This window comes from Physella acuta, unplaced genomic scaffold (assembly GCF_028476545.2).
Source record: "Physella acuta isolate Inbredline_101_S28 unplaced genomic scaffold, ASM2847654v3 ptg000770l, whole genome shotgun sequence".
Taxonomy (NCBI): Eukaryota; Metazoa; Mollusca; class Gastropoda; family Physidae; genus Physella; species Physella acuta.
In genome coordinates, this window is record NW_026732288.1 from 116677 (window position 1) to 140623 (window position 23947).

General features: G+C 39.4%; 2 protein-coding genes across 2 annotated transcripts; both read right to left on the reverse strand.

Moving 5' to 3' along the window:
* Window positions 1-1239: 1239 nt before the first annotated feature.
* Window positions 1240-12930, reverse strand: LOC131950555 (kelch-like protein 10). The gene is made up of 11 exons (XM_059312772.1): window positions 12678-12930; window positions 11291-11467; window positions 10089-10334; window positions 7641-7811; window positions 6572-6824; window positions 5932-6079; window positions 5280-5449; window positions 4630-4723; window positions 4361-4538; window positions 3791-3882; window positions 1240-3225 (listed from the first exon to the last, which is right to left on the reverse strand). Exons 1-11 carry the CDS (start codon window positions 12837-12839, stop codon window positions 3126-3128), a joined length of 1791 nt encoding a protein of 596 aa, XP_059168755.1. The 5' UTR covers window positions 12840-12930; the 3' UTR covers window positions 1240-3125.
* A 467-nt stretch (window positions 12931-13397) lies between these two features.
* LOC131950540 (hydroxylysine kinase) lies at window positions 13398-23656 on the reverse strand. The gene is made up of 7 exons (XM_059312746.1): window positions 23562-23656; window positions 23144-23213; window positions 19526-19788; window positions 17312-17425; window positions 16777-16907; window positions 15335-15509; window positions 13398-14466 (listed from the first exon to the last, which is right to left on the reverse strand). The coding sequence occupies exons 2-7, from the start codon at window positions 23146-23148 to the stop codon at window positions 14039-14041; spliced, it is 1116 nt and encodes a 371-aa protein (XP_059168729.1). The 5' UTR covers window positions 23149-23213; window positions 23562-23656; the 3' UTR covers window positions 13398-14038.
* Window positions 23657-23947: the final 291 nt, after the last annotated feature.

Consider the following 23947-nt stretch of genomic DNA (forward strand, 5'->3'; position numbering starts at 1 on the left):
ATTAGAAACTATATAACAAAGTTTCGTCAATTAGGAAATATTACATTTAATAACTATTTATTCTAACTACAAAGATTAGCTAAAATTAAGATCTAGTAAAATATGTATTGGCTGTACAAAATGCCGGTGCTATGTGCTAAGGAAGGATTTTCACAGATGTATGTCACTGCGTTAACTTTCTCGAATACGAAGTATAAAAATATAGATAAAACATCGTGCACAAAAATCGAAATCGAGATTTTGCGGAATTCGTGACGTTTTACAGTTATAAACCTTCCCATGTCGGACAACATAGCCTTGCAATCTTTTCCGCGAGTCTCTGTGTGTATCTGAACACAATGGTTTCAGCAAAGTTTTTAGATAGGTAGATTGACGAAATTTTATAAATAAGTATATATAATATTAATATTATACGAAATTAGTTGTTCTCTCTTAACTTTTGAGTAATTTCCGTTAACCCGAAGTGGTAGTTTTACTTCTTCTTCGTTCTTAATTTTAGTGTTGGAAGGGATCCCCCTCCAACACAATTAAGGATACGTGTCAACTGGTTATGCGCCATTGACTCCGATTTCCCCCTGGAAAATGTAGTCGTTCCTCTCCCGAAATTTTCAAGTGCCCCCCCCCCCCCCCCAGGAGAAAAAAAGTCTAAAAGAAACACTGTGAAAGAAATCTCTTATATTAATATATTACGCTGGTTTCTGTCAGCTTTTGTGTGATTTCCGTTGAACGGAAGTGGTATAGTATTTTACTTTTGCGTTAACATAAGAACTTGAGTATCGCCTCAGGCGGACGAAATTTCATATAGATCTATAAGTATTAGATCCGGTACGTAGGCTTCTATCAACTTTAGAGCGATTTCCACTAACCAGAAGGAATACTTTACTCTATTTCCGAAGTCTCAGAAAACCTTTAGAATTAAAATTTTCTCATATTCTAAAAACGTCGCTATGTTTTCTCGATTAACGAGCATTTTTGTCACAAACCTATATTTCTAAAACCCGATTTCATTGGAAGTGCTACTCCAACCCCTATTGTTAAATACGAATATATGAGAAAGTTTAGGGGAGTTCACTCCCACTTTTAAATAAAATGCATAATGCGTAATTATTTAGATATAAACATCTAGTAGTTCCAAGAGGAAGCCAAGGTTATTGCTATCAAGTAATAACTAACCATAAGACATTTATTTTATAATATAAAGAATAAACAATAAACAAACACGAAGTAAATAATGACAGCTTTATTTGGATACTGCACAAGCATGTGCTCTTTACAAGTTTAACTGGTCATTGATGAGCTTTCAGACCAAAATAAAACAATATAGGTAGCAGTTTGACCTTTTGATGAGTAAACAGACCGATTCGGAATCTGAGTGGTCATTGATGAGCATACAGATTAACTGTCCCATTCAATAATAAGTTAAAATGTTGTTTTTTTTATCTGGCAATCCTTCACATTTGTTTTATTTAGATCCTGTGTTTATATGTGTTTTTTCCTACCAAACACGTGCTAGAAACACGTGCTGGATGTGCTTCACTAAACACACGTGTGATGTAACGCTTGAGTGATGTAACACAAATGTCACGTGCTCTAAGTATTTGTTCTAGATGAATATATAGTTTGAGTAACAATCCCCGAAATCTTTAATAGACATACGAAACACGATTCCAAAAAATCAAAACTGTGCATTGATCACGAAGTTAGTGAACCAGTACGGCAGTGTAAGACTCGCTTAGTGGACGATACCCTTGTACGTGGTCAGGGATTACAGTGCGGTTTTTAACTGAATGACCATAGTACTAAAGAAATGACCGTAAGGCGTGGCAAGCTGCTAAAGAGATGTCAAACAAAGAGCAGCACATCGTCAGATATACATGGCTGATAGGCTCACACAAAATAATGAAATTCCTTAAATTTCCATAATACAATATAGATCTATCTCAACATTTAAAAAAAAAAAGTTTTCAAGCCTACTGTTCTAAAATAAACAGCATATCTCTCTTTAACGATCTCTAATTTAAAAAAAATAAAAATCTGGAAACGAAGCAAGAAAAAAAAAATTGGCCCGTACTTTGCTGGCGTGCCTGTAAAGACGCTTTGTTCATGCGGCATTTATGCACGAGAAGAAACATTCAAGGCCAGCAAAGGGCAGTATAATCTACCTAATGCCCCTGGGCCTTGCAGAGGACGAAAGTATTCGCCTGATATCTCCGGGCCTCCAACAGGACAGTATTGTCAGCTTAACTTTCCAGAGCCTTACAAAACATGAAAGAAACACCTAGCGATAATCCAGGAGAAGAATAATCCATGAGAAAAATAATGTTCTACAAATCCCAGAATGATGGCTGTGCATTACCTGAAATTGATGTAATGATTACAAACTAAAGAAAAACAAAGATAAAATTCTCCTGGTATCATAGACACATGAACCATTTTAGAAATGTTTTACTAACAACTAAGTCTAACACTATTCAAAGCGAGGGAATCTAACATTTCTTCATTGTGTTTTTTTTTGTGTAAATTGAAATGGGCATGACTTGTTCGTGTTTTTTGTATAATGCCTGTGTTACGGGTCATTTTTCTGTGCAATGCTAGTGTTACGGTTCATTTTTCTGTGCAATGCTAGTGTTACGGTTCATTTTTCTGTGCAATGCTAGTGTTACGGGTCATTTTTTCTGTGCAATGCTAGTGTTACGGGTCATTTTTCTGTGCAATGCTAGTGTTACGGTTCATTTTTCTGTGCAAGGCTTGTGTTACTGTTCATTTGTCTGTGCAGTGCTTGTGTTACGGTTCATTTTTCTGTATAAGGCTTGTGTTACGGTTCATTTTTCTGTATAAGGCTTGTGTTACGGTTCATTTTTCTGTGCAAGGCTTGTGTTACGGTTCATTTTTCTGTATAAGGCTTGTGTTACGGTTCATTTTTCTGTGCAAGGCTTGTGTTGCGGTTCATTTTTCTGTGCAAGGCTTGTGTTACGGGTCATTTTTCTGTGCAATGCTAGTGTTACGGTTCATTTTTCTGTGCAAGGCTTGTGTTACGGTTCATTTGTCTGTGCAGTGCTTGTGTTACGGTTCATTTTTCTGTATAAGGCTTGTGTTACGGTTCATTTTTCTGTGCAAGGCTTGTGTTACGGGTCACTGTGGATGTACTCCAGCACGTTGGGCAGGCCACGCACTACACAGGCACTCAGTGCACTTCGGTACAGGCTTAGATCATGGGCATCGTACCTACAACGACAAGGTCAGCAGGTCAAGGGGCGTGACCATGTTATATAACACATAAATAAGAGACTTTCCACACACACACTATCCCATATTAAGTGCATAACATTTCTAAAAACCCCCCATCTCATAATAGATCTTTTAGTATCTCTTACCCCCTGCCTTCTTTTCAAGATCATATAACTTTTTTGCACTGCAAAATGTTCTTTTGTATCACAAATTACTCAAAAGTCCAGAGTTCGGACCTAGTGCGGATTTACTTTTGAGCAAGGCTTCCTTCAGACATTTTTCTTCGGGGAGGGAGGGGTGTGGGGGGGGGGGGGACTTGAAATCTCCGGGGAGAGGACGTACTTCAACTTTCCGTGGTTGAATGGTTAAAGTATGCCATATATTTTCTAAATACATTATTTTTTTCTATTTCGGCCGGAGGAAGAGGGAGAGAAGTGATGGGGTTGCTGGGGGGGGGGGGGGGGGGGGAGGGGGGAGGGGGGTGCAATGAGTGATGTCTGAAAGAAACTTTTAAGAAGCGAGACAGTGCCTAAATTAAAGTGGCAATTTTTCTAATACCTACCACTCATCCGCCTTCGAGTCGTAACACTCTACATTAAATATGGTTGTCACACCATTAAAGCCGCCGATAACGAAAATCATTTCGTCAATAACCTGTTAGAATAATATTAATAATATTAATAATAACTCATTGAAAGTATAACCAAACGTGTAGTGAAGGCGTAAGAATATATATATATATATATATATATATATATATATATATATATATATATATATATATATATATATATATATATATATATATATATATATATATATATATATACTTATACCTATACATTATTTTCAAATTAATAAAAACCCCCACCTTCATTACAAAATTCATTCTTCGTCTATTCCAACGTAGGTAAGTTTTGCATTGATAAACCTCTAAGGTACCCAGATTTTTGTGTGCAGTAAGATAAACTAGATCTAGATCTAGTGTTTTCTATGTCGTGAATTTTGTTATATTCCAAGAAAATATCAGTATACTTGTTACTAGTTCATTTTATAGACTTCATTGAAACTACATGTTATGAAGTATGCAAATAAAATGCCTTATATCTCTGTAGACAATGGTCATTCGTACCTCAATAGCGAAGTTACTTCTCGGACTGTACATTTCTGGAATGGTTGACCACGTTTTCTTGATTGGGCAGTATCGTTCCCCTGTATTCATACGTGTAATCCCATTGAAGCCGCCGAGTGCATAGATCATACCATTGTAGGCAATCACACCAACACCACTGCGACGATTACGCATTGGGCTGTAACAAAGTCATACAGCGATGGTTCAGTCAATGTTATATAGATGATATCAGGTGTTTGGGAGTAGAAACAAAGTGTTTAAAATCTGACCTGATAAGCGTCCACTGCACTGTCGATGGTTCATAATACTCCACCGTGTTCAGACACTCCTGGCCGTTAAAACCACCACAAATGTAGATTCTGCCTGAAGGAAGACGTTCATTGTATCAAGCTTAAGGTCAAGCTCGGGGAGGGGGGGGGGACTATGTGACTGGCTACCCTAAACCCTGTGTGTCAATCAACTGTCCATATGTCCACTCGCAACCGCCAATGCGTCAACACACCCACTTCTCGTGTGTCCACCCACACCCCACCCATCCACCAGCAACTCATGTATCCACCCAGCGTCCACATGTCCCCCCCCACCAGCGCCCACATGTCCACCCACCCCCACCCCCCAAACAACTCATGTATCCACCCACTGCCCACATGTCCACCCACCACCAACCCACCCTCACCCATCCACCAGCAACTCACGTATCCACCCACCGCCCCCCAACAACTCATGCATCCAACCCCCTCATGTCCACCCACCCACCGCCCCCAACAACTCATGTGTCCACCCACCACTCCCACCATCCACATATCCACCCACCGCCCCCAACAACTTATGTATACACCCACCCCACCCTCATGTCCACCGCCCCCCCAACAACTCATGTATCCACCCCCACCCCCCAGCAACTCATGTATCCACCCACCGCCCATTGTAGTAGCCCTGGCATCACTACGCTGGTGGTTCATAGATTGGATGAAGCTCCACTGGTTCGTCTGTCTGTTGAACCGTTCGACCGAGTGGAGACGGAGCTGCCCGTCAAACCCTCCCATGGCATAGATCAAACCATCCAACTCAGCAACACTCACGTAACACCTACGGACAGAAAACCATACAACAGCTCAGAATGACTTTGTACTCAGTATTTGTAATTGGGCTTATTAATTTTTTTCCTCAAACTAATTACAGAGTTTTACGAGATCCCTTTCCCATCTGATATAATTTATGGCTAGGTTGACTTCGCAAACAGAAAAATTATGTGTTATATAATTAATATTTATTGCTAAAAATATATATAATATAAAAATCAGTTACATTCGTATCACTATAATAACTACTCCAATGTACATCAGTCATTGTTTTAGGATTAATTTCTCTTTATTATGATTTTTTCTTTTTGTCTTTTGATTTTACATTTTTGTCTATCGAATTTACCTTTTTGTCTATTGAATTTGTTTTTTGGTAAGCTGAATTTACCTTTTGGTCGAATACATATCTATCTACCTTTTGTCGGACGAAGTTACCTTTTGTCGAAGTTACCTTTTTGTCGAAGTTACCTTTTTGCCGGACGAATTTACCTTTTAGAGTTCATTGGTGCCATCTCTGACCAGGCCTTTGTGACGGCATTGAACACGCGACAGCTGTTGAAATATTCCACTCCGTCGAATCCGCCAATCACAAAAATGCAATGATCAATGGTAACGCAGCCGTGATAGGCTCTTGCACCTGAAACACAACCTGTGTCAATATGATTGGCTGATGTCTAATCACGTGGTTCAGTCTTATGTAATTGCGATTAAAATATAATAGCACGTTTAGGTGTTCTACTCCATACGGTCATTTGTACATAACATTCCGTTATTCTAACGTAATTTTAGCCTCTTCACCATGCCATCAAATGTCACAAATAACCCCACACACCACACGAAGACACAAAGTTACGACCTTTCTTTAACTACAATGATTCAAATGAAATTGAAAATATTTTAATCCCTTTTTTTTTTACTATAAAGTGAAAGAAAAGAGAACCGAATCAAAACACAGATGCCAGTTACAAGAAAAATGAGCCAAATCTGAACACAGCTACCAGTTTAAAGAAAAATGAGCCAAATCTGAATACAGCTACCAGTTAGTAGAAAATGAACCAAACACAGCTACCATTTCAAAGAAAAATGAAAAAGGAGCCAAATCTGAACACATCACCCAACAAACGTTTACCAACGTCATGATGCTTCGAGACGACCCATGAGTCGGCCTTCGTGTCGTAGACTTCTACCAAGTTAGTGGGGGTCCCGCCGCTCCAGCCCCCCACCACGAACAGGAGCTCGTGGGGCACCCTGGGCCTGGACATCCGGTTGGAAGGATCTGTCGTGCGCTGGTCGTCCCAGTCCAGGTCACAGAGCAGACGTAGCGCCTCCACTACGATTGATTTGGCCGCTTCACATTCTTTTACATATTTGTGTGGTTTTACCTGGACAATATAGGATATTTGTGTGATTTGTTTGGCTTATATAAGACATTTGTATGATATATTTGGCCAATACGAGATATTTGTGTGATTTGTTTGGCCTATATAATACATTTGTATGATATATTTGGCCAATACGAGATATTTGTGTGATTTGTTTGGCCTATATAATACATTTGTATAATATATTTGGCCAATACGAGATATTTGTGTGATTTGTTTGGCCTATATAATACATTTGTATGATATATTTGGCCAATACGAGATATTTGTGTGATTTGTTTGGCCTATATAATACATTTGTATAATATATTTGGCCAATACGAGATATTTGTGTGATTTGTTCCTGGCCAAAAAAAATTGTACGATATATCTGGCCAATACGAGATTTTTAAAAATTTCACCTGGGCACTACATTAGTGTATATTTACTTGACCACTATAGATATTTGTGTAATTTTACGTGACCAATATAAGCTATTTTACCTTGCCCATATAAGATATATCCTGGCCAAGATAAGATATTCATGTCATTTTTCCTGTTCAATGTTAGATATCTTTGAATTTTCCATTGGCCAACATAATATGTATGTGTTGTTTTACCTAGCCACTACGAGACATTTTACACACATCATATTTGTGTGAATTTACCAGACCATTACTAAATATATCACTGACAGGCCAGGGCTAACCTCAAAACCTAACACTGCTTATACATTAGGGCAACAACTGACAACTCTATGCACTTTTTAGTTGGCCTATATCCCCTCAGTACAGACGAGAACAGGCAGACGCCAATGTAAACAAACGGATGAGCTACCTTTTCTATGAAGGTTCGAGTTGTGATGATACCCAGTCTAATGCACGTTAGCAGCCGAGCAATCTCCTGTTTCCTGTCGTCCGGGTTGAAATCAATCCACCTGATGACCGCATCAAATACCATTTCTTCGTTTCGAACGTTGAGATAGTCGGAGTCCAGGATCTCACAAAGCTGTGGGTAGAGGCAGGGTATGCCAGATTGTACCACGGTTAAACAATACTTCTCGTGTTTTGTTATGTTATTAGATATCACTATTTTCTGGACAACCCTGACCTATTTAAGACTATGTATCACAAAATTGTTTGAGTCTTTAACTTTCTGTTATTGTAAGTTGTAAAAGGCTTGGGAATAAATAGTTAAACTTACAAAGACGGGGCGGCTAAATGTCGAAGCTGTGTGCAAATCTAAAATAAAATTATTCTCTAAAATTGACATCTCTAAATTACCTGGTCTATTGACATCTCTAAATTACCTGGTCTATTGACATCTCTAAATTACCTGGTCTATTGACATCTCTAAATTACCTGGTCTATTGACATCTCTAAATTACCTGGTCTATTGACATCTCTAAATTACCTGGTCTATTGACATCTCTAAATTACCTGGTCTATAGACACCTATATATTACCTGATCTATTGACATCACTAAATTACCTGGTCTATTGACATCTCTAAATTACCTGGTCTATTGACATCTTTAAATTACCTGGTCTATTGACATCTCTAAATTACCTGGTCTATTGACATCTCTAAATTACCTGGTCTATTGACATCTTTAAATTACCTGGTCTATTGACATCTCTAAATTACCTGGTCTATTGACATCTCTAAATTACCTGGTCTATTGACATCTCTAAATTACCTGGTCTATTGACATCTCTAAATTATCTGGTCTATTGACATCTCTAAATTACCTGGTCTATTTACATCTCTAAATTACCTGATCGATTGACATCACTAAATTACCTGGTCAATTGACATCACTAAATTACCTGGTCTATTGACATCTCTAAATTACCTGGTCTATTGACATCTCTAAATTACCTTGTCTATTGACATCTCTAAATTACTCGGTCTATTGACATCTCTAACTTATCTGGTCTATTGACATCTCTAAATTACCGGGTGTATTGACATCTCTAAATTACCTGGTCTATTGGCATCTCTAAATTACCTTGTCTATTGACATCTCTAAATTACCTGGTCTTTTGACATCTCTAAATTACCTGGTCTATTGGCATCTCTAAATTACCTGGTCTATTGACATCTCTAAATTACCTGGTCTATTGACATCTCTAAATTACCGGGTGTATTGACATCTCTAAATTACCTGGTCTATTGACATCTCTAAATTACCTGGTCTATTGACATCTCTAAATTACCTGGTCTATTGACATCTCTAAATTACCTGGTCTATTGACATCTCGAGATTACTTGGTCTATTGACATCTCGAGATTACTTGGTCTATTGACATCTCTAAATTACCTGGTCTATTGGCATCTCTAAATTACCTGGTCTATTGACATCTCTAAATTACCTGGTCTATTGACATCTCTAAATTACCTGGTCTATAGACACCTATATATTACCTGATCTATTGACATCTCTAAATTACCTGATCTATTGACATCACTAAATTACCTGGTCTATTGACATCTCTAAATTACCTGGTCTATTGACATCTTTAAATTACCTGGTCTATTGACATCTCTAAATTACCTGGTCTATTGACATCTCTAAATTACCTGGTCTATTGACATCTCTAAATTACCTGGTCTATTGACATCTCTAAATTATCTGGTCTATTGACATCTCTAAATTACCTGGTCTATTTACATCTCTAAATTACCTGATCGATTGACATCACTAAATTACCTGGTCAATTGACATCACTAAATTACCTGGTCTATTGACATCTCTAAATTACCTGGTCTATTGACATCTCTAAATTACCTTGTCTATTGACATCTCTAAATTACTCGGTCTATTGACATCTCTAACTTATCTGGTCTATTGACATCTCTAAATTACCGGGTGTATTGACATCTCTAAATTACCTGGTCTATTGGCATCTCTAAATTACCTTGTCTATTGACATCTCTAAATTACCTGGTCTTTTGACATCTCTAAATTACCTGGTCTATTGACATCTCTAAATTACCTGGTCTATTGACATCTCTAAATTACCTGGTCTATTGACATCTCTAAATTACCGGGTGTATTGACATCTCTAAATTACCTGGTCTATTGACATCTCTAAATTACCTGGTCTATTGACATCTCTAAATTACCTGGTCTATTGACATCTCTAAATTACCTGGTCTATTGACATCTCGAGATTACTTGGTCTATTGACGTCTCTAAATTACCTGGTCAATTGACATCACTAAATTACCTGGTCTATTGACATCTCTAAATTACCTGGTCTATTGACATCTCTAAATTACCTGGTCTATTGGCATCTCTAGAAACTCCTGACTTGTGGTGGATACTTCATGGAACTTTCTAAGGATAAAGTTATGAGCTTCCCTCTCTAAATCCCTACAGGAGTAGGTCTGGGCAAAGTTGCGAATGCCTATACAGTTCTCGGGGTTGATACTTTTCTTGAGAAATTCGCAGCACGGTTTCACCAGGCCAGATACAAGGAACCGATCAGCCGCAGGTAAAAGTTCTTCAATGTTGGTCCAACTTAACTGGGGACATCAGGGTCAGTTTGTTAGTGGTCAGATGTTATAGGTCAGTCAGATGTTATAGGTCAGTTCTTCAATGTTGGTCCAACTTAACTGGGGACACCAGGGGTCAGTTTGTTAGAGGTCAGATGTCATAGGTCAGTCAGATGTTATAGGTCAGTTCTTCAATGTTGGTCCAACTTAACTGGGGACATCAGGGTCAGTTTGTTAGAGGTCAGATGTCATAGGTCAGTCAGATGTTATAGGTCAGTTCTTCAATGTTGGTCCAACTTAACTGGGGACACCAGGGTCAGTTTGTTAGAGGTCAGATGTCATAGGTCAGTCAGATGTTATAGGTCAGTTCTTCAATGTTGGTCAAACTTAACTGGGGACATCAGGGTCAGTTTGTTAGAGTTCCGATGTTATTGGTCAGTTTTTCATAGGTCAGTTTGTTAAAGGCTTTTCTTTAAGGTTTGTCCAACTTAGCTGGGGATATCAGTAGTCGATTTATGTCTGTTTGTTATAGGTAAATTCTTTATTATTGGTCCGTTTCAATTAAGGATAAGTAGGTCACTTTGTTATAGGTATGTTCTTTTAATGCTAGTTCAATTTGGGGATACATGGATCCTAAATACAAGTAGGTCATTTTGTTGAAGGTACGATCTTCAGGGCTGGTACTTGACTGGGGATAAGTAGGTCAATTTGTTTAAAATAAAAGTTCTTGAAACCTGCTCCAACTTAACTGCGGTCAGTTGTAGCTTGAACCTATCGTAAATTATTCAGGTATTTACATAGACTGAAGTTATTTGATGGAACCAAGATGGTTGTGATTTATTTAAAAATAAAATAAAAAATTAATGAACTAAGATACCAAACACAATCAACAAAGAAGTCAGTTAACACCGGAAGCTGTAAGACAAAACAAAAATGGCGCCCAACACCAGAAGCTGCAAGACATAACAAAAGATGGCGGCTGGTACCTTAACATGGCGTGTATAAGCATAATCAATGATGGCTGCCATACTGTCCGGGTTGATGCCAGTGATGCGGATCTCCTGTGTGTTCTGGTCGAAGCGTGAGTTAGTGAACAATGCTCGAAAGTAAGGACTGCAGGCAGAGAGAATGTTGCGGTGAATGGGGAATGACCAGTCATCAACCTTAAGACAAATAAACCAGTTCAAAGCGTTTAGTCCTGCCGCTATATTCGAATCGCTCGTGCCGCCGGCAACTACATTTCAACCTTAACCTCTAACCCAAACCTTCTTTTAACATTAGAAACTGAAGTATAATTATTGGCATGACTAGCGATTCGGATATAGTGTTAAACAATTTTGATGTTAACAGCTGAGAAGTTCAATCAACTGCAATAGCAAATTATTTATAGATACCTTTCTAAAGTTCATTTTTCATTTAAATAAAAAAAGCATTGACTGTAGGCAAATAACGAATAAAGAATAGCTACATTTGCAAGTGCAGGATCTTTATAATATAAACCACATATGTGATTGACACCAAGATATTGGGGCGGAGCTTAATAAAACAGCAACATGATCCTATACCTAAACCTCACCTCACCTGAACCCAAACGCTAACTAAAACCCAATCTTTGGCCATAAACTGCGAAACCCGCTCACAAAACAACCGGTTCAAACTTTTACCTCCGGTGTACTTTAATGAACCGATTGCGACTGATTGGTTTAAAGCTAGAGTCAGGTTATGTTTGAGAGTGAAGTATCGGTATGTGCGATACAAACTATACGAATATATTTGGCTAATTTCCCGTTACGCCTTGCTGTCGATCGAATTAACATACTTGCCATACGAACGAAAATGTTTTTGAGCGCGCAGTATGTTATTGTATTAAAATCATTGTAATAGTCGATGTGATCGAGCCCTATAGATTTTTAAAACTTTATATAGCTGCCCACCAGAAGAATCTATGGGTAGAGAGCGCGACTGCTGACCCAAATATCCTGCTGGACTTGTGTCTGTAGGACATCCCTAATTCCACCCAGCTCTGACAGGTACCTGACTTCATAAAAGTAAAGGTGGTTTGGCATAGTTCTGACCACACCTTTTATAGATCAAGAAACAAATGATCTCTCCTTCATTTGCCTTATGAATCGTTAGGTCGGAAAAAAGAAGCCTTTTGTTAATCAGAAGAACAATGATGCTTTTGATGAATCGTTTCAATAACATTTTAAACAAGATGCTAGATTAGCTACCGCAGTCGACCTATTTGGTGAGGTTTTACGAACCGTTGAATTAAACATTTGATGGTATTTCAGAGATTTTAATCTACTCTCATGAACTTATTAAATTCAGTGGCCCTGTTATATGAATATATCAAGTTTATGCCTGCCCAACCTTTATGATGGCATCACAGAGCTCTCCAGTCTTGCGCAGCTCAGCAAGGACTTGACATGCTTGTGCACTGAGAACTTTTTTCATCTCAGCGTCCTGCACAGATGGAGGGTGAGGGCGCCCAATGCAGCCGGCTGCCCCGTCCATTGGTCCCTCGCTGGTCATGACTGAGGTTTTATTGATGTTAATTTTCCCCGCGACTGGAGCTGTCTTTCATTGTTAAATATTTTCTCGGGAGACATGTTGGTTAGCTAGCATGACGAAAGCGGATATGGTTTCACACCAAGTAACATTAGGTGTACAACATCACTCACACCGCACCGGGGATTCCCAATTATTTTTCCATCGCATTTCAGAGTTTTAAAATTGATGCAAATAAAAAAAAATATTTTTATAAATTTTAGTATCAACATAGTTGTGACGAAATATTTTTTATTTTATAAATAAAGATTATTAAAAAATTAATCTGACTGAACTAATTTAGTAATAAAATTATGTATTTTTGTATATTTTTATTTTTTAAGGACCGGTCAGCAGCCAATAAAATATTTCAACCTTTTTCATAAAAGAAACTGAAAGCGTCCTAAATTTGTAACCGCTCAAACAATCATAATCGTTCTGAACCATTACTGCCGATTAGTAAAAAGTCAATGTTTTAAAAGTATAAAGAGTTCTCAAAAAATGATGAATCAAAATTAAGTGAACTCTCATAGTGTTTTAAGAAAATAAATTCTTTATTGATGGGCTGAACAAAGATTATATAATCGATACAAAAATAATTGATCAGACCAAATTAGCCCGATCACCAACATATATTTTTTTTATTAAGATACAACTTCTATTTGATTAAATGCATACGTTTATGTGAGAGATCTGCAGAATAGCCCGTGACTGTATCTGCAGATACAAAGTCACTGACTGGTCTGTAGGTACAAAGTCATTGAATTATTTTTAGCAACAGGGTCATTATTTTCTGATACCTGTACTTGCACAAAGCCTTAACATTGTCCTATATCTGTAGATGTTACTTGTACCCCGCCACAATATCTATTGATGTTACTTGTACCCTGCCACAATATCTATTGATGTTACTTGTACTCCGCCACAATATCTATTGATGTTACTTGTACCCCGCCACAATATCTATTGATGTTACTTGTACCCCGCCACAATATCTATTGATGTTACTTGTACCCCGCCACAATAATGTCCCATATCTATTGATGTTACTTGTACCCCGCCACAATATCTATTGATGTTACTTGTACCCCGCCACAATATCTATTGATGTTACTTGTACCCCGCCACAATAATGTCCCATATCTATTGATGTTACTTGTACCCCGCCACAATATCTATTGATGTTACTTGTACCCCGCCACAATGCTGTCCCACCTATTCTGAAGCTGTCCAGGCTCGGCTACCCAGAAAGTTTCGAGCGCTCGCCAGCCACATTTGCTGGTCTCTAGCACGTAGGTGTTGCTGGGGTCCATGTAGTGGGTGTAGGCGCCGTACACCAGACTCTGCACCATCCTCGCCGCCACACACACCCGTAACGCGCTTCCCTCGTCCGGCGTTAGTTCCAGCCTCGTCTGGTAGCCTGCTAGAATATGTCCAGGTATGTCCAGCAGGGTGACGTCAGAGAATTGCGTCATCAGCATGTAGCAGATGTGGATAGCGAGGTCGTATAAGGGAAAGCTCTTGGCAGCGTCCTGAAAGTCTAGCAGACCACAAATTTCTGTCTGCTTGTTGATGAGAATGTTTTGTTCATTCAGGTCGCCATGTATATAACCTAGGGACAAAAGTATGGAACAAGTTGTTGAATTTGGGTCGCTGACACATACAATAATATACTAGACAGAGAGACAAAAGCATGGAACAAGTTGCTGATTTAGGGTCGCTGACACATACAATAATATACTAGACAGAGAGACAAAAGCATGGAACAAGTTGCTGATTTAGGGTCGCTGACACATTCAATAATATACTAGACAGAGAGACAAAAGTATGGAACAAAAGTATGAGGAAGTTAGCATTTCGAACACGTGCAGATGAGGTTTGATAGCTGGTACAGCAACTGTTCCAGGAGATACAACTCCAAAATCAAACAACTGCTGCCTTGTAGTTTGATCTTGGTTGGACAAAGGCTATGGAAGCAAATCCAAAAAGAAAAGCAGGCTGAAATCAGAGTCAACCGCCAAAATGTCGAATAACCAGTTGACACGTATATTTAATTTTGTTGGAGGGAATCCCTTCCAACATTAAAATTAAGAACGAAGAAGAAGCATTTCGAACATGACGGTCCACGGGGCAGGTGAAGTAGAGTTTACCTGTTTCTGTGACCCCGGATATGAAAGAATAGTATGATCAGCGCCATGCACAACCGCATTTACTTTTCCTAACATGAGTCAGGTACCCATTAACGCTAAATGGACTCAGGGACGTCCTACGGGCTGAGCCCGGGATCCGAACTCGAGACTTTTGGGTTAGCATTGTTATGCTCTAGCATCCGACCACGCCGTCCAATGAGTCCCTGACCAATAGCAGATACACTAGAAACAAAAGTATGGAACGGTAACAGTACCGTAAGCATGGGGTGATATGAGACACACAATGAAAGTAATCCTGCGTAATCAAAGTCAAAAGAGCCTATAAATAACCTTTTCTGAATCCTGGCAGACTTGGCACCACATCTCGTTGATAGACCATCAAAACGTCCTCGCAGATTTGTCGTCGTCTGTCATCCCGTACAGCATACGTGACAGATGCCACCTTATCTATGTTGGACAGACTCCACAGACAGTCAAATGTGGCGTAGAAAGGGTTGTCGAAGTCCTGCAAGATATAATAATGTCCATAGTAAGGCGCTGATAAGTCAAGTACCCTTTCATACCTCAAGGGCCATGGGGCAGGGGAAGTACAGTTCACTTGTATCAGTGAGTGCAGCATACGAAAGGATAGTGTGGTCAGCATTTTGCCTAGCTGCCTTTACTTTCCCTAACGTGAGCCAGGTACCCATCAGAGCTGAATGGACTCAGGGACGTCATGCGGACTAGAGACTTTCTGGTTTGCAATCGGGCGCTCTACTATTTGGCCAGTCTGTCAGGGAGGCGTAGATACAATACAATAATGTCCATAGCTGTGAGCGTTGATACAATACAATAATGCCCATAGCTGTGAGCGTTGATACAATACGATAATGCCCATAGCTATGAACGTGGATACAATACAATAATGTCCATAGCTGTGAGCGTTGATACAATACAATAATGTCCATAGTTGTGAGCGTTGATACAATACAATAATGTCCATAGTTGTGAGCGTTGATACAACACAATAATGTCCATAGTTGTGAGCGTTGATACAATACAATAATGTCCATAGCTGTGAGCGTGGATACAATACAATAATGTCCATAGTTGTTAGCGTTGATACAATACAATAATGTCCATAGTTGTGAGCGTGGATACAATACGATAATGCCCATAGCTGTGAGCGTGGATACAATACGATAATGCCCATAGCTATGAACGTGGATACAATACAATAATGTCCATAGTTGTGAGCGTTGATACAACACAATAATGTCCATAGTTGTGAGCGTTGATACAATACAATAATGTCCATAGTTGTGAGCGTGGATACAATACGATAATGCCCATAGCTGTGAGCGTGGATACAATACGATAATGCCCATAGCTATGAACGTGGATACAATACAATAATGTCCATAGCTGTGAGCTTTGATACAATACAATAATGTCCATAGCTGTGTGCGTGGATACAATACAATAATGTCCATAGCTGTGTGCGTGGATACAATACAATAATGTCCATAGCTGTGAGCGTGGATACAATACAATAATGTCCATAGCTGTGAGCGTGGATACAATACAATAATGTCCATAGCTGTGTGCGTGGATACAATACAATAATGTCCATAGCTGTGAGCGTGGATACAATACAATAATGTCCATAGCTGTGAGCGTTGATACAAACCAAATATTTCTAACGTTGGAGGCATAACACAGAACCAAATGTCGAGATTTGGCGTCGTTAAAATAAATAAAATATTCCAAAAAAATAAAAATAAAATTCAGACCTGCAGAGCTTGAGAGACCTCAGCCACGAACTGACCTAACCGATAGAGCAGGTCAGCTGATAAAGTGGACTTTGCTAAAACTTGTCCTGGGATAAATGACCTAAGGGACACCATATAGGTCACGGCATCGCCTGTAGTGGATTCAGGAGAGCGGGGGGGGGGGGGGTCATTGAGTCAGGTGATATAACATATTTTTATACAAGTAGTCATACATGACTGTACACATCCATAATATACACGACTTTACATGTTCTAAACATAATGACTTTACACGTCCATAATATAGGGCCTAAATGACTTTACATGCCCATACACGACTTTACACGCCCATAACATACACGACTTTACATGTTCTAAACATAATGACTTTACACGTCCATAATATATAGCCTAAATGACTTTACATGCCCATAATATACATGACCATTCACATACATGAATTTACACATCCATACACATGACCTTACACGCCCAAACACAAGCACAACCTTACACACCCATACGCACAAGGGTAACGTACAAGTACTTTCCCCACCTTTTTTATTAGCAGCTGTACACTGTGTGAAGGCCTCACCAAGGACCCCCAAAACTGCCGTCTGACATTTGACCCCCTTCTGGTGGATGTGTCGCATTAGTGCCAGCTGTGCATCTGTCAAAGGTCATTGTCTGATTTTAACAAAATCCAACGTCAATGATTTAGTGAGTAGATCACAATGACTGGCTATTTTATCACAGGAAATGATCACGTTGGTCACACGACGTGGCAGAGGCGTAGCGAGGGGGGTACATATGTCCCCGGGCGCCGACCTTAGGGGGCGCCAAAATGGGTTGTAAAAACAAATTAAAATTTCATTTTAGCTGCAGTTTTGCATTATAAATATAAAAAAATATATGAAAGTTTGAGGAGGGGTGCAAATTGAAAGTTTGAGGGGTGGGGGTGTCTCCTGATCACGTTGGTCACACGACGTGGCTCCTGTTCACGTCGCCATAAACGTCCTTAACAACGTAACACAATTCATTCCTGTTTATCAACATCTAGGGCAGGGGTTCCCAACCCCGTGCCTGCGGGCGCCATGGCGCCCGCCGAACGATTCGCATGTGCCCGCCTCACACTATTCGACAGAGACAGAATTTTTTTCATAAACATTATTGAAAGGTTGAAGGGGATTGAAATCGAAAGTTTGACGGGGGGGGGGGGGGGGTGTGCAAATCGAAAATTTGACGGGGGGTGCAAATAGAAAGTTTGAGGGGGGGGGGGTGCAAATCGAAAGTTTTGTCCCCGGGTGACGGGAAGGGTCTCTACGCCTCTGGAAGGAGTTTGTCGATTTAAAATAGGTGGTGCCCGCCACCCTACTGATATTTTAGAATGTGCTCTAGAGTGAAAAAAGGTTGGGAACCCCTGATCTAGGGCATTAGTTGTGATCACAAAGATCTGCTAGATAACCACTAGATCACATGACCACTAGATCACATGACCACTGGATCACATGGCCACTCGATCACCTGACCGCTCGATCACCTGACCACTAGATCACATGACCACTAGATCACATGACCACTAGATCACATGACCACTAGATCACATGACACTAGATCACATGACCACTCGATCACCTGACCGCTCGATCACCTGACCACTCGATCACATGACCACTAGATCACATGACCACTAGATCACATGACCACTAGATCACATGACCACTAGATCACATGACCACTAGATCACATGACCACTAGATCACATGACCACTCGATCACATGACCACTCGATCACATGACCACTCGATCATATGACCACTCGATCACATGACCACTAGATCACCTGACCACTCGATCACATGACCACTCGATCACCTGACCGCTCGATCACCTGACCACTCGATCACATGACCACTTTTTATTTATATATTTAAATTCTAGTCCATGTAAAATTAAAGTTCCTCTTTAAACCTAATTAGTAATAAAACAGATAGTATTAGTTACCTCACAAGTTAAAGACAGTTACAAGTACTATGGACGTTTCGACCCAAGGTCTTCGTCAGCACACAACAGTGTGATTACAGATTAGACAAATAAAGACAAACAGTAACACATTTTTTGACTTAGCTCGACAGTGAAAACACGTCTTGTCTGCTAGCCACGATATCCAAAAGAAAAGACGCGTGAGAAGGACGCTTGGACACCGTATAGGGGTGGGGTTGGGGGCGTGGTGTATGCGGGAGGGGGGGGGGGGTTGTTAGGTGAAAGATACCTCTTCATTCAAACCATCGGGTGCCCGTGTACCAAATTTAAGTATTAGTCGCGTTTCAGTGCTAAGGCGATTTTTAAAATTGTGGCAAAACCGAACTTGTGAGGTAACTAATACTATCTGTTTTATTACTAATTACATTAACCTCACTGCAGCTACCATTTGTTTTTAATCTCTTTAAACCTAACGATCCATTGGACAGCTGAAGCAGAGTTCAAGTTTCTTGGTCTCGGCATATGAAGGGATAGTGTGGTCAGCACTATGCCCGGCCGCCTTTACTTTCCCAACGTATGTCAGGTACCCATCGGAGCTGGGTGGACTCAGGGACGTTCTACATTCATAACGCCGAACCGAGACCCGAACTCGAGACCTTTGGGTTAGACCACGTGACAGCTTACTATTTATAATCACGATCACATGACCACAGATTATTGTTTATTATGATCACGTGTAACAGTAACAACCAAAGTAAGTGGACGTTACCTTATTGTGTTGACTTACTTAGGTACTCTGGTCGCCTGGAATCTTGCAGATTGACAATTTTGAGAAAGTAGCCGTTCGGTGACACCTGGTCAATGTGGGGATTGCTGTGGTCAAGGTCAACTCTGACGTGAAAGTTCAGGTCATCGTAGCCATTCAGCGGGGTCAGCTCCGCCCCCTGCAGACCGTATTTCTCATTCAGCAGACGTACAATGACGTCATTGTCAGCAATGTGCGGCTTGAGGGCTTCCTCGGGTACCGAGATAGCAGCAGAGACATCTTGGCTGGCAAGATATTAATCGAGTACTTTCACGTGCAGTTACTATCAGGGATAGTGCATGATCATATTATACAACATAAAATAGAACAACAATAACGGGATAATTTTCTATACAAGATACGATCAGAGGCTTCCTGGCTGGTAAAATATGAGTGAAATACTTTCACACGCAGTTACAGTTAGAGATAGTGCACATATACAACCAGAGCCGGCGTTAGGAATACGCGGGGCCTAGGGCCAACCATCCGCGCGGGGCCTTTCCATTATATTTATATATATATATATATATATATATATATATATATATATATATATATATATATATATATATATATATATATATATATATATATATATATATATATATGTAACGAGTCCCCGAGTTTATCCTGCCGACAACGCCAAATGTAACGAGTCTTATCCTGCTCGCAGAGCCAAATGTAACGAGTCTCTGACTACCCTGCCGACAACGCCAAATGTGACCTTCCCGAGTCTAACCACTCATTCCACACAACATTGACCACAGCATAGATACTCGAAGATGCAGGTTCATTATTGATCCTTTTATTACATGAATCAAAGAATGTTTCACAATAATATATTGAATCAAGAGAGATGTTTCACAATAATAGTCTAAATCAACGGACCCCCAACAGTCCTCACTAGGCTTCATCTAACTGAATACACATGTCTAACGTCCTTCTTAACACAATATAACCAACTGGATACTGCCACACAGACTCACTGAGAGAGAGAGACTGACGGACTGACTGACAGACCTTCTGAGAGACAGACCGACTTTCTGAGACCTTCTGAGACCTCGAGCTCAGCCGTCGCCTTCCTTATATCCCCTTCATAATCGTACTCATATTCGGTCCTATCATAATCGTAATTGTAATCGATTCTAATCGTTACATCAGACTGTTAATTACGCCGCTTCTGTCGTACAGTCCGATTTTAATAAGCCACCTGCATCCTGTCACATCAAAGTTGACAGACCGTCTTTCGTATCGCTTCCCGAGATATTACGCCTTGGCATCAGCCAACACCTGCACTGTGACGTCAGACTGTAACACGTTATGTCTCTTGGTAACTTCCCCTAGTTACATATATATATATATATACACATATATATATATACATATATATATATATACATACATACATACATATATATATATATATATATATATATATATATATATGTATAAAGGCCTATATAATGTGATGTACACATAATAACACAAATGTTTTGGAGTTTATAAGCTAATGTCAAACTTTCCACTATAATAACAGATTTTTATCTCTTCCATGTATTAACCCAATGTTCGTAGTTTTTTTTTTCCTTTGCTAAGATATTAAATCACTTTTAACAATTATGTAATTCATACCAAATTACTTAAGAAAATTTAATCACGTGCCGAATAATTAGGAAAATAAAGTTTACAATACAGCGAACTCGGCCTGATGTATCAAAACAGTATAGACTTTAAAATTTGTTTAGAATTCATACAATATTTTAAAAGCAAAATCATTATTGTCTTAATTATTGAAGGGGTGAATCCTTAAGGTGACAAAATATATACTTTTAACAGTGTCCGCCCCCCCCCCCCCCGAAGAAAGTCTACCGCCCCCCCCCCTGAAAATTTCAAGTGCCACTCCCCCCGGAGAAAAAAGTCTGGAAGAAACACTGTACATATACGACATTATACGACATCTACAACAAGAAAGTCAGGACTAGAGTTCATCAGGTCACTAACTGTCTACTATAGACATCCCGTCTGCTCACTAAAAAGACGTCTTCATCGGTCCGCATACAATAGGGTATCTCTTTCCGTCGTAGGCTAATTCTCGACCGCCATCTCCAGTCAGCTCAGGTCAAATGCCAGGCGACCGTACCCTACACAAAGGGTAGGTGTGACGCTATTTTTGTATCGAATTACGACCTGTCCCAGTTCAGGTGGGACTCACCAACATCAACCGTGGCCTCAGTTATAACAATCAACAACGTCGGCATTCCACCATTTAGTTTTTCCCAATTGAATTCAGCAACATTTTTTTTTAAGTTTACGAACTAATTCAGATAACAATGACAGTGCTGAAGCGCGGGGCCCCTTCAAGCGCGGGGCCTATGGCGACCGCCCCGTTCGCCACCCCCTAACGCCGGCTCTGTATACAACATAAAGTATCATCTTCTTTTTAGATAGCCCTTACCCAATATAGAGTAAAATAAATATTTTGTAAAACACTACCCTTCATATTATTGGAGGTAGTTGCTACCCCATATATATATATATATATATATATATATATATATATATATATATATATATATATATATATATATATATATATATATATATATATATATATATATATATATATATATATATATATATATATATATATATATATATATATATATATATATATATATATATAACATAGTTTTTTTTCAGGTGGGGGAGGTGACATATGACGTACCGCACCTGGTGACACCCGACCTTGCGACGCCACTTACTATCGGTACTACTGATTTTTAATAAAATCAAATTTTGCTAATCACATTATTTTAGAGTTTAGAGCAATGAAGAAAATAATATAATATTGTAAGCTTAACGCATGTATTGTGTTAAAACTAAAAGGTACAAGTTTGTTGCCATTTGAGTCGACCTCCTCATCCTATCTTTTGCAAAACGTAGAGTAAACAGAACTATATCACATAGCTCTCTACCCTCCCCCCCCTTACCCTTACAGCATAAAAAATGAATAACTATCATTTGTGTTATTACATAGCTCCGCCCCCCCCCCCCCGGATGTTTTATTCCGCAACTCCCCCCCCCCCCCCCCGAAAATTTCAAGTGCCCCCCCCCCCCCCCCCCCCGGAGAAAATGTCTGGAAGAAACACTGCATAGCTTCGTTACCATAAAATGTGCACGATACTGGGCTTTCGTTAAGTTAGTAGGTCTACTTTTTAGTAAAGCCAAACTTAGAAAACTTACAGGTTTTGTCCAGGTTAGGCATTATGGCGATGAAGCGGTCTAAGGCTAGTTATTGAGTAAGCAACGGCATGTTTAGTGTTGCTCTTAGAATTATTCTCCCGGAAGGGGGGGGGTGAGGGGAACTCCGTGATCAACCCCCCCCTTCGGCGGCATGTCTGAAAGAAACACTACGCATGCTTTGCAGGAAAACGCTCCCAGTAATACAGATTTAAATCTGTCGTTACTCACTTTTGGGTTAACCAGAGAAGGGTCGTAAGGTTCTTACTAGAGGTCACATCTCACAAACGGTAAAAAAAACTCACAAGCAGACACATGCTTCAATAAGTGCTAAGCATTAAAAACGTAGATTATAGTTACCTCATTATTAGTGTTAACTTTTGAAATGATTCACATCGGCTGTTAAATTCTGGGCTTATTAAATTCTGGGCTAAAAAAAGAATTGAAGAAACTCTTCAAATACTTTTTTCAAAAAATAATTATTGTATAGTTTTAATAATTGGAAATTTAATTTTAAAATTATTACGGCTTAAACAAAATCTGTAGGTCTACTTTTGAACTATTATCGTTCAAATTACATTGAAAAATTTATGAGTTTAAATTGCAGGGTTAGAAAAATCTGGGTTAACGTGTCATCGTAATCTTGACCTCAAAAGTAGGTCAACTGTTAAATGAAAAAAATATGTTACTTGAATCAATTATCATAGCTATTATTACACAATTTTACGGTTCCTTGAACTGAACAGAAACAAAAAATTTAAGCGTGAAGATTACTAACCTGACTCGACCTTGCCGTACACATTCCAGGCGTTGATGTGTCAACGGTTCGTGTGATACGGCTGGCCCACTTAGCAACATAAACTCTGGTCTGGTAATAGGATTACGGTCGATAAAGTAATGGTCCCGTCTGACGGTCGATTTCCTCCCTTAGTCTGACATTCACCGCCTGTCCATTCAAGCATCCATTATTCCATCCCAGGCAATTAATTCTTATAATTTAAAACAACATTGGCTAGCCTATTTTTTTCCCCAGATGTTGCCTTGGAATTAGGGCCAAATTAAATAAACAGAGCAAGAGAAGGCTACTAGATCTAGTAAAAGGCAATCTCAACTCAATATAATTGCCATAGATCTGTCAATGTTGGCAAGGTTTTTTTAGCAAAA

Excerpts from the sequence above, each read along its gene's own strand:
- LOC131950555 (XM_059312772.1), bottom strand. The coding sequence starts at position 12,839 with ATGACCAGCGAGGGACCAATGGACGGGGCAGCCGGCTGCATTGGGCGC. Across the intron at positions 11,468-12,677 it reads TCTGTGATGCCATCATAAAG|GTTGATGACTGGTCATTCCC; the intron begins GTTGGGCAGGCA and ends ATTTGTCTTAAG. Across the intron at positions 3,883-4,360 it reads GAAGTAACTTCGCTATTGAG|GTTATTGACGAAATGATTTT; the intron begins GTACGAATGACC and ends TTATTCTAACAG.
- LOC131950540 (XM_059312746.1), bottom strand. Across the intron at positions 17,426-19,525 it reads CAGGCGACCAGAGTACCTAA|ATGCACAGCTGGCACTAATG; the intron begins GTAAGTCAACAC and ends GACCTTTGACAG. Across the intron at positions 14,467-15,334 it reads TCTGCCAGGATTCAGAAAAG|GTTATATACATGGCGACCTG; the intron begins GTTATTTATAGG and ends TTTTGTCCCTAG.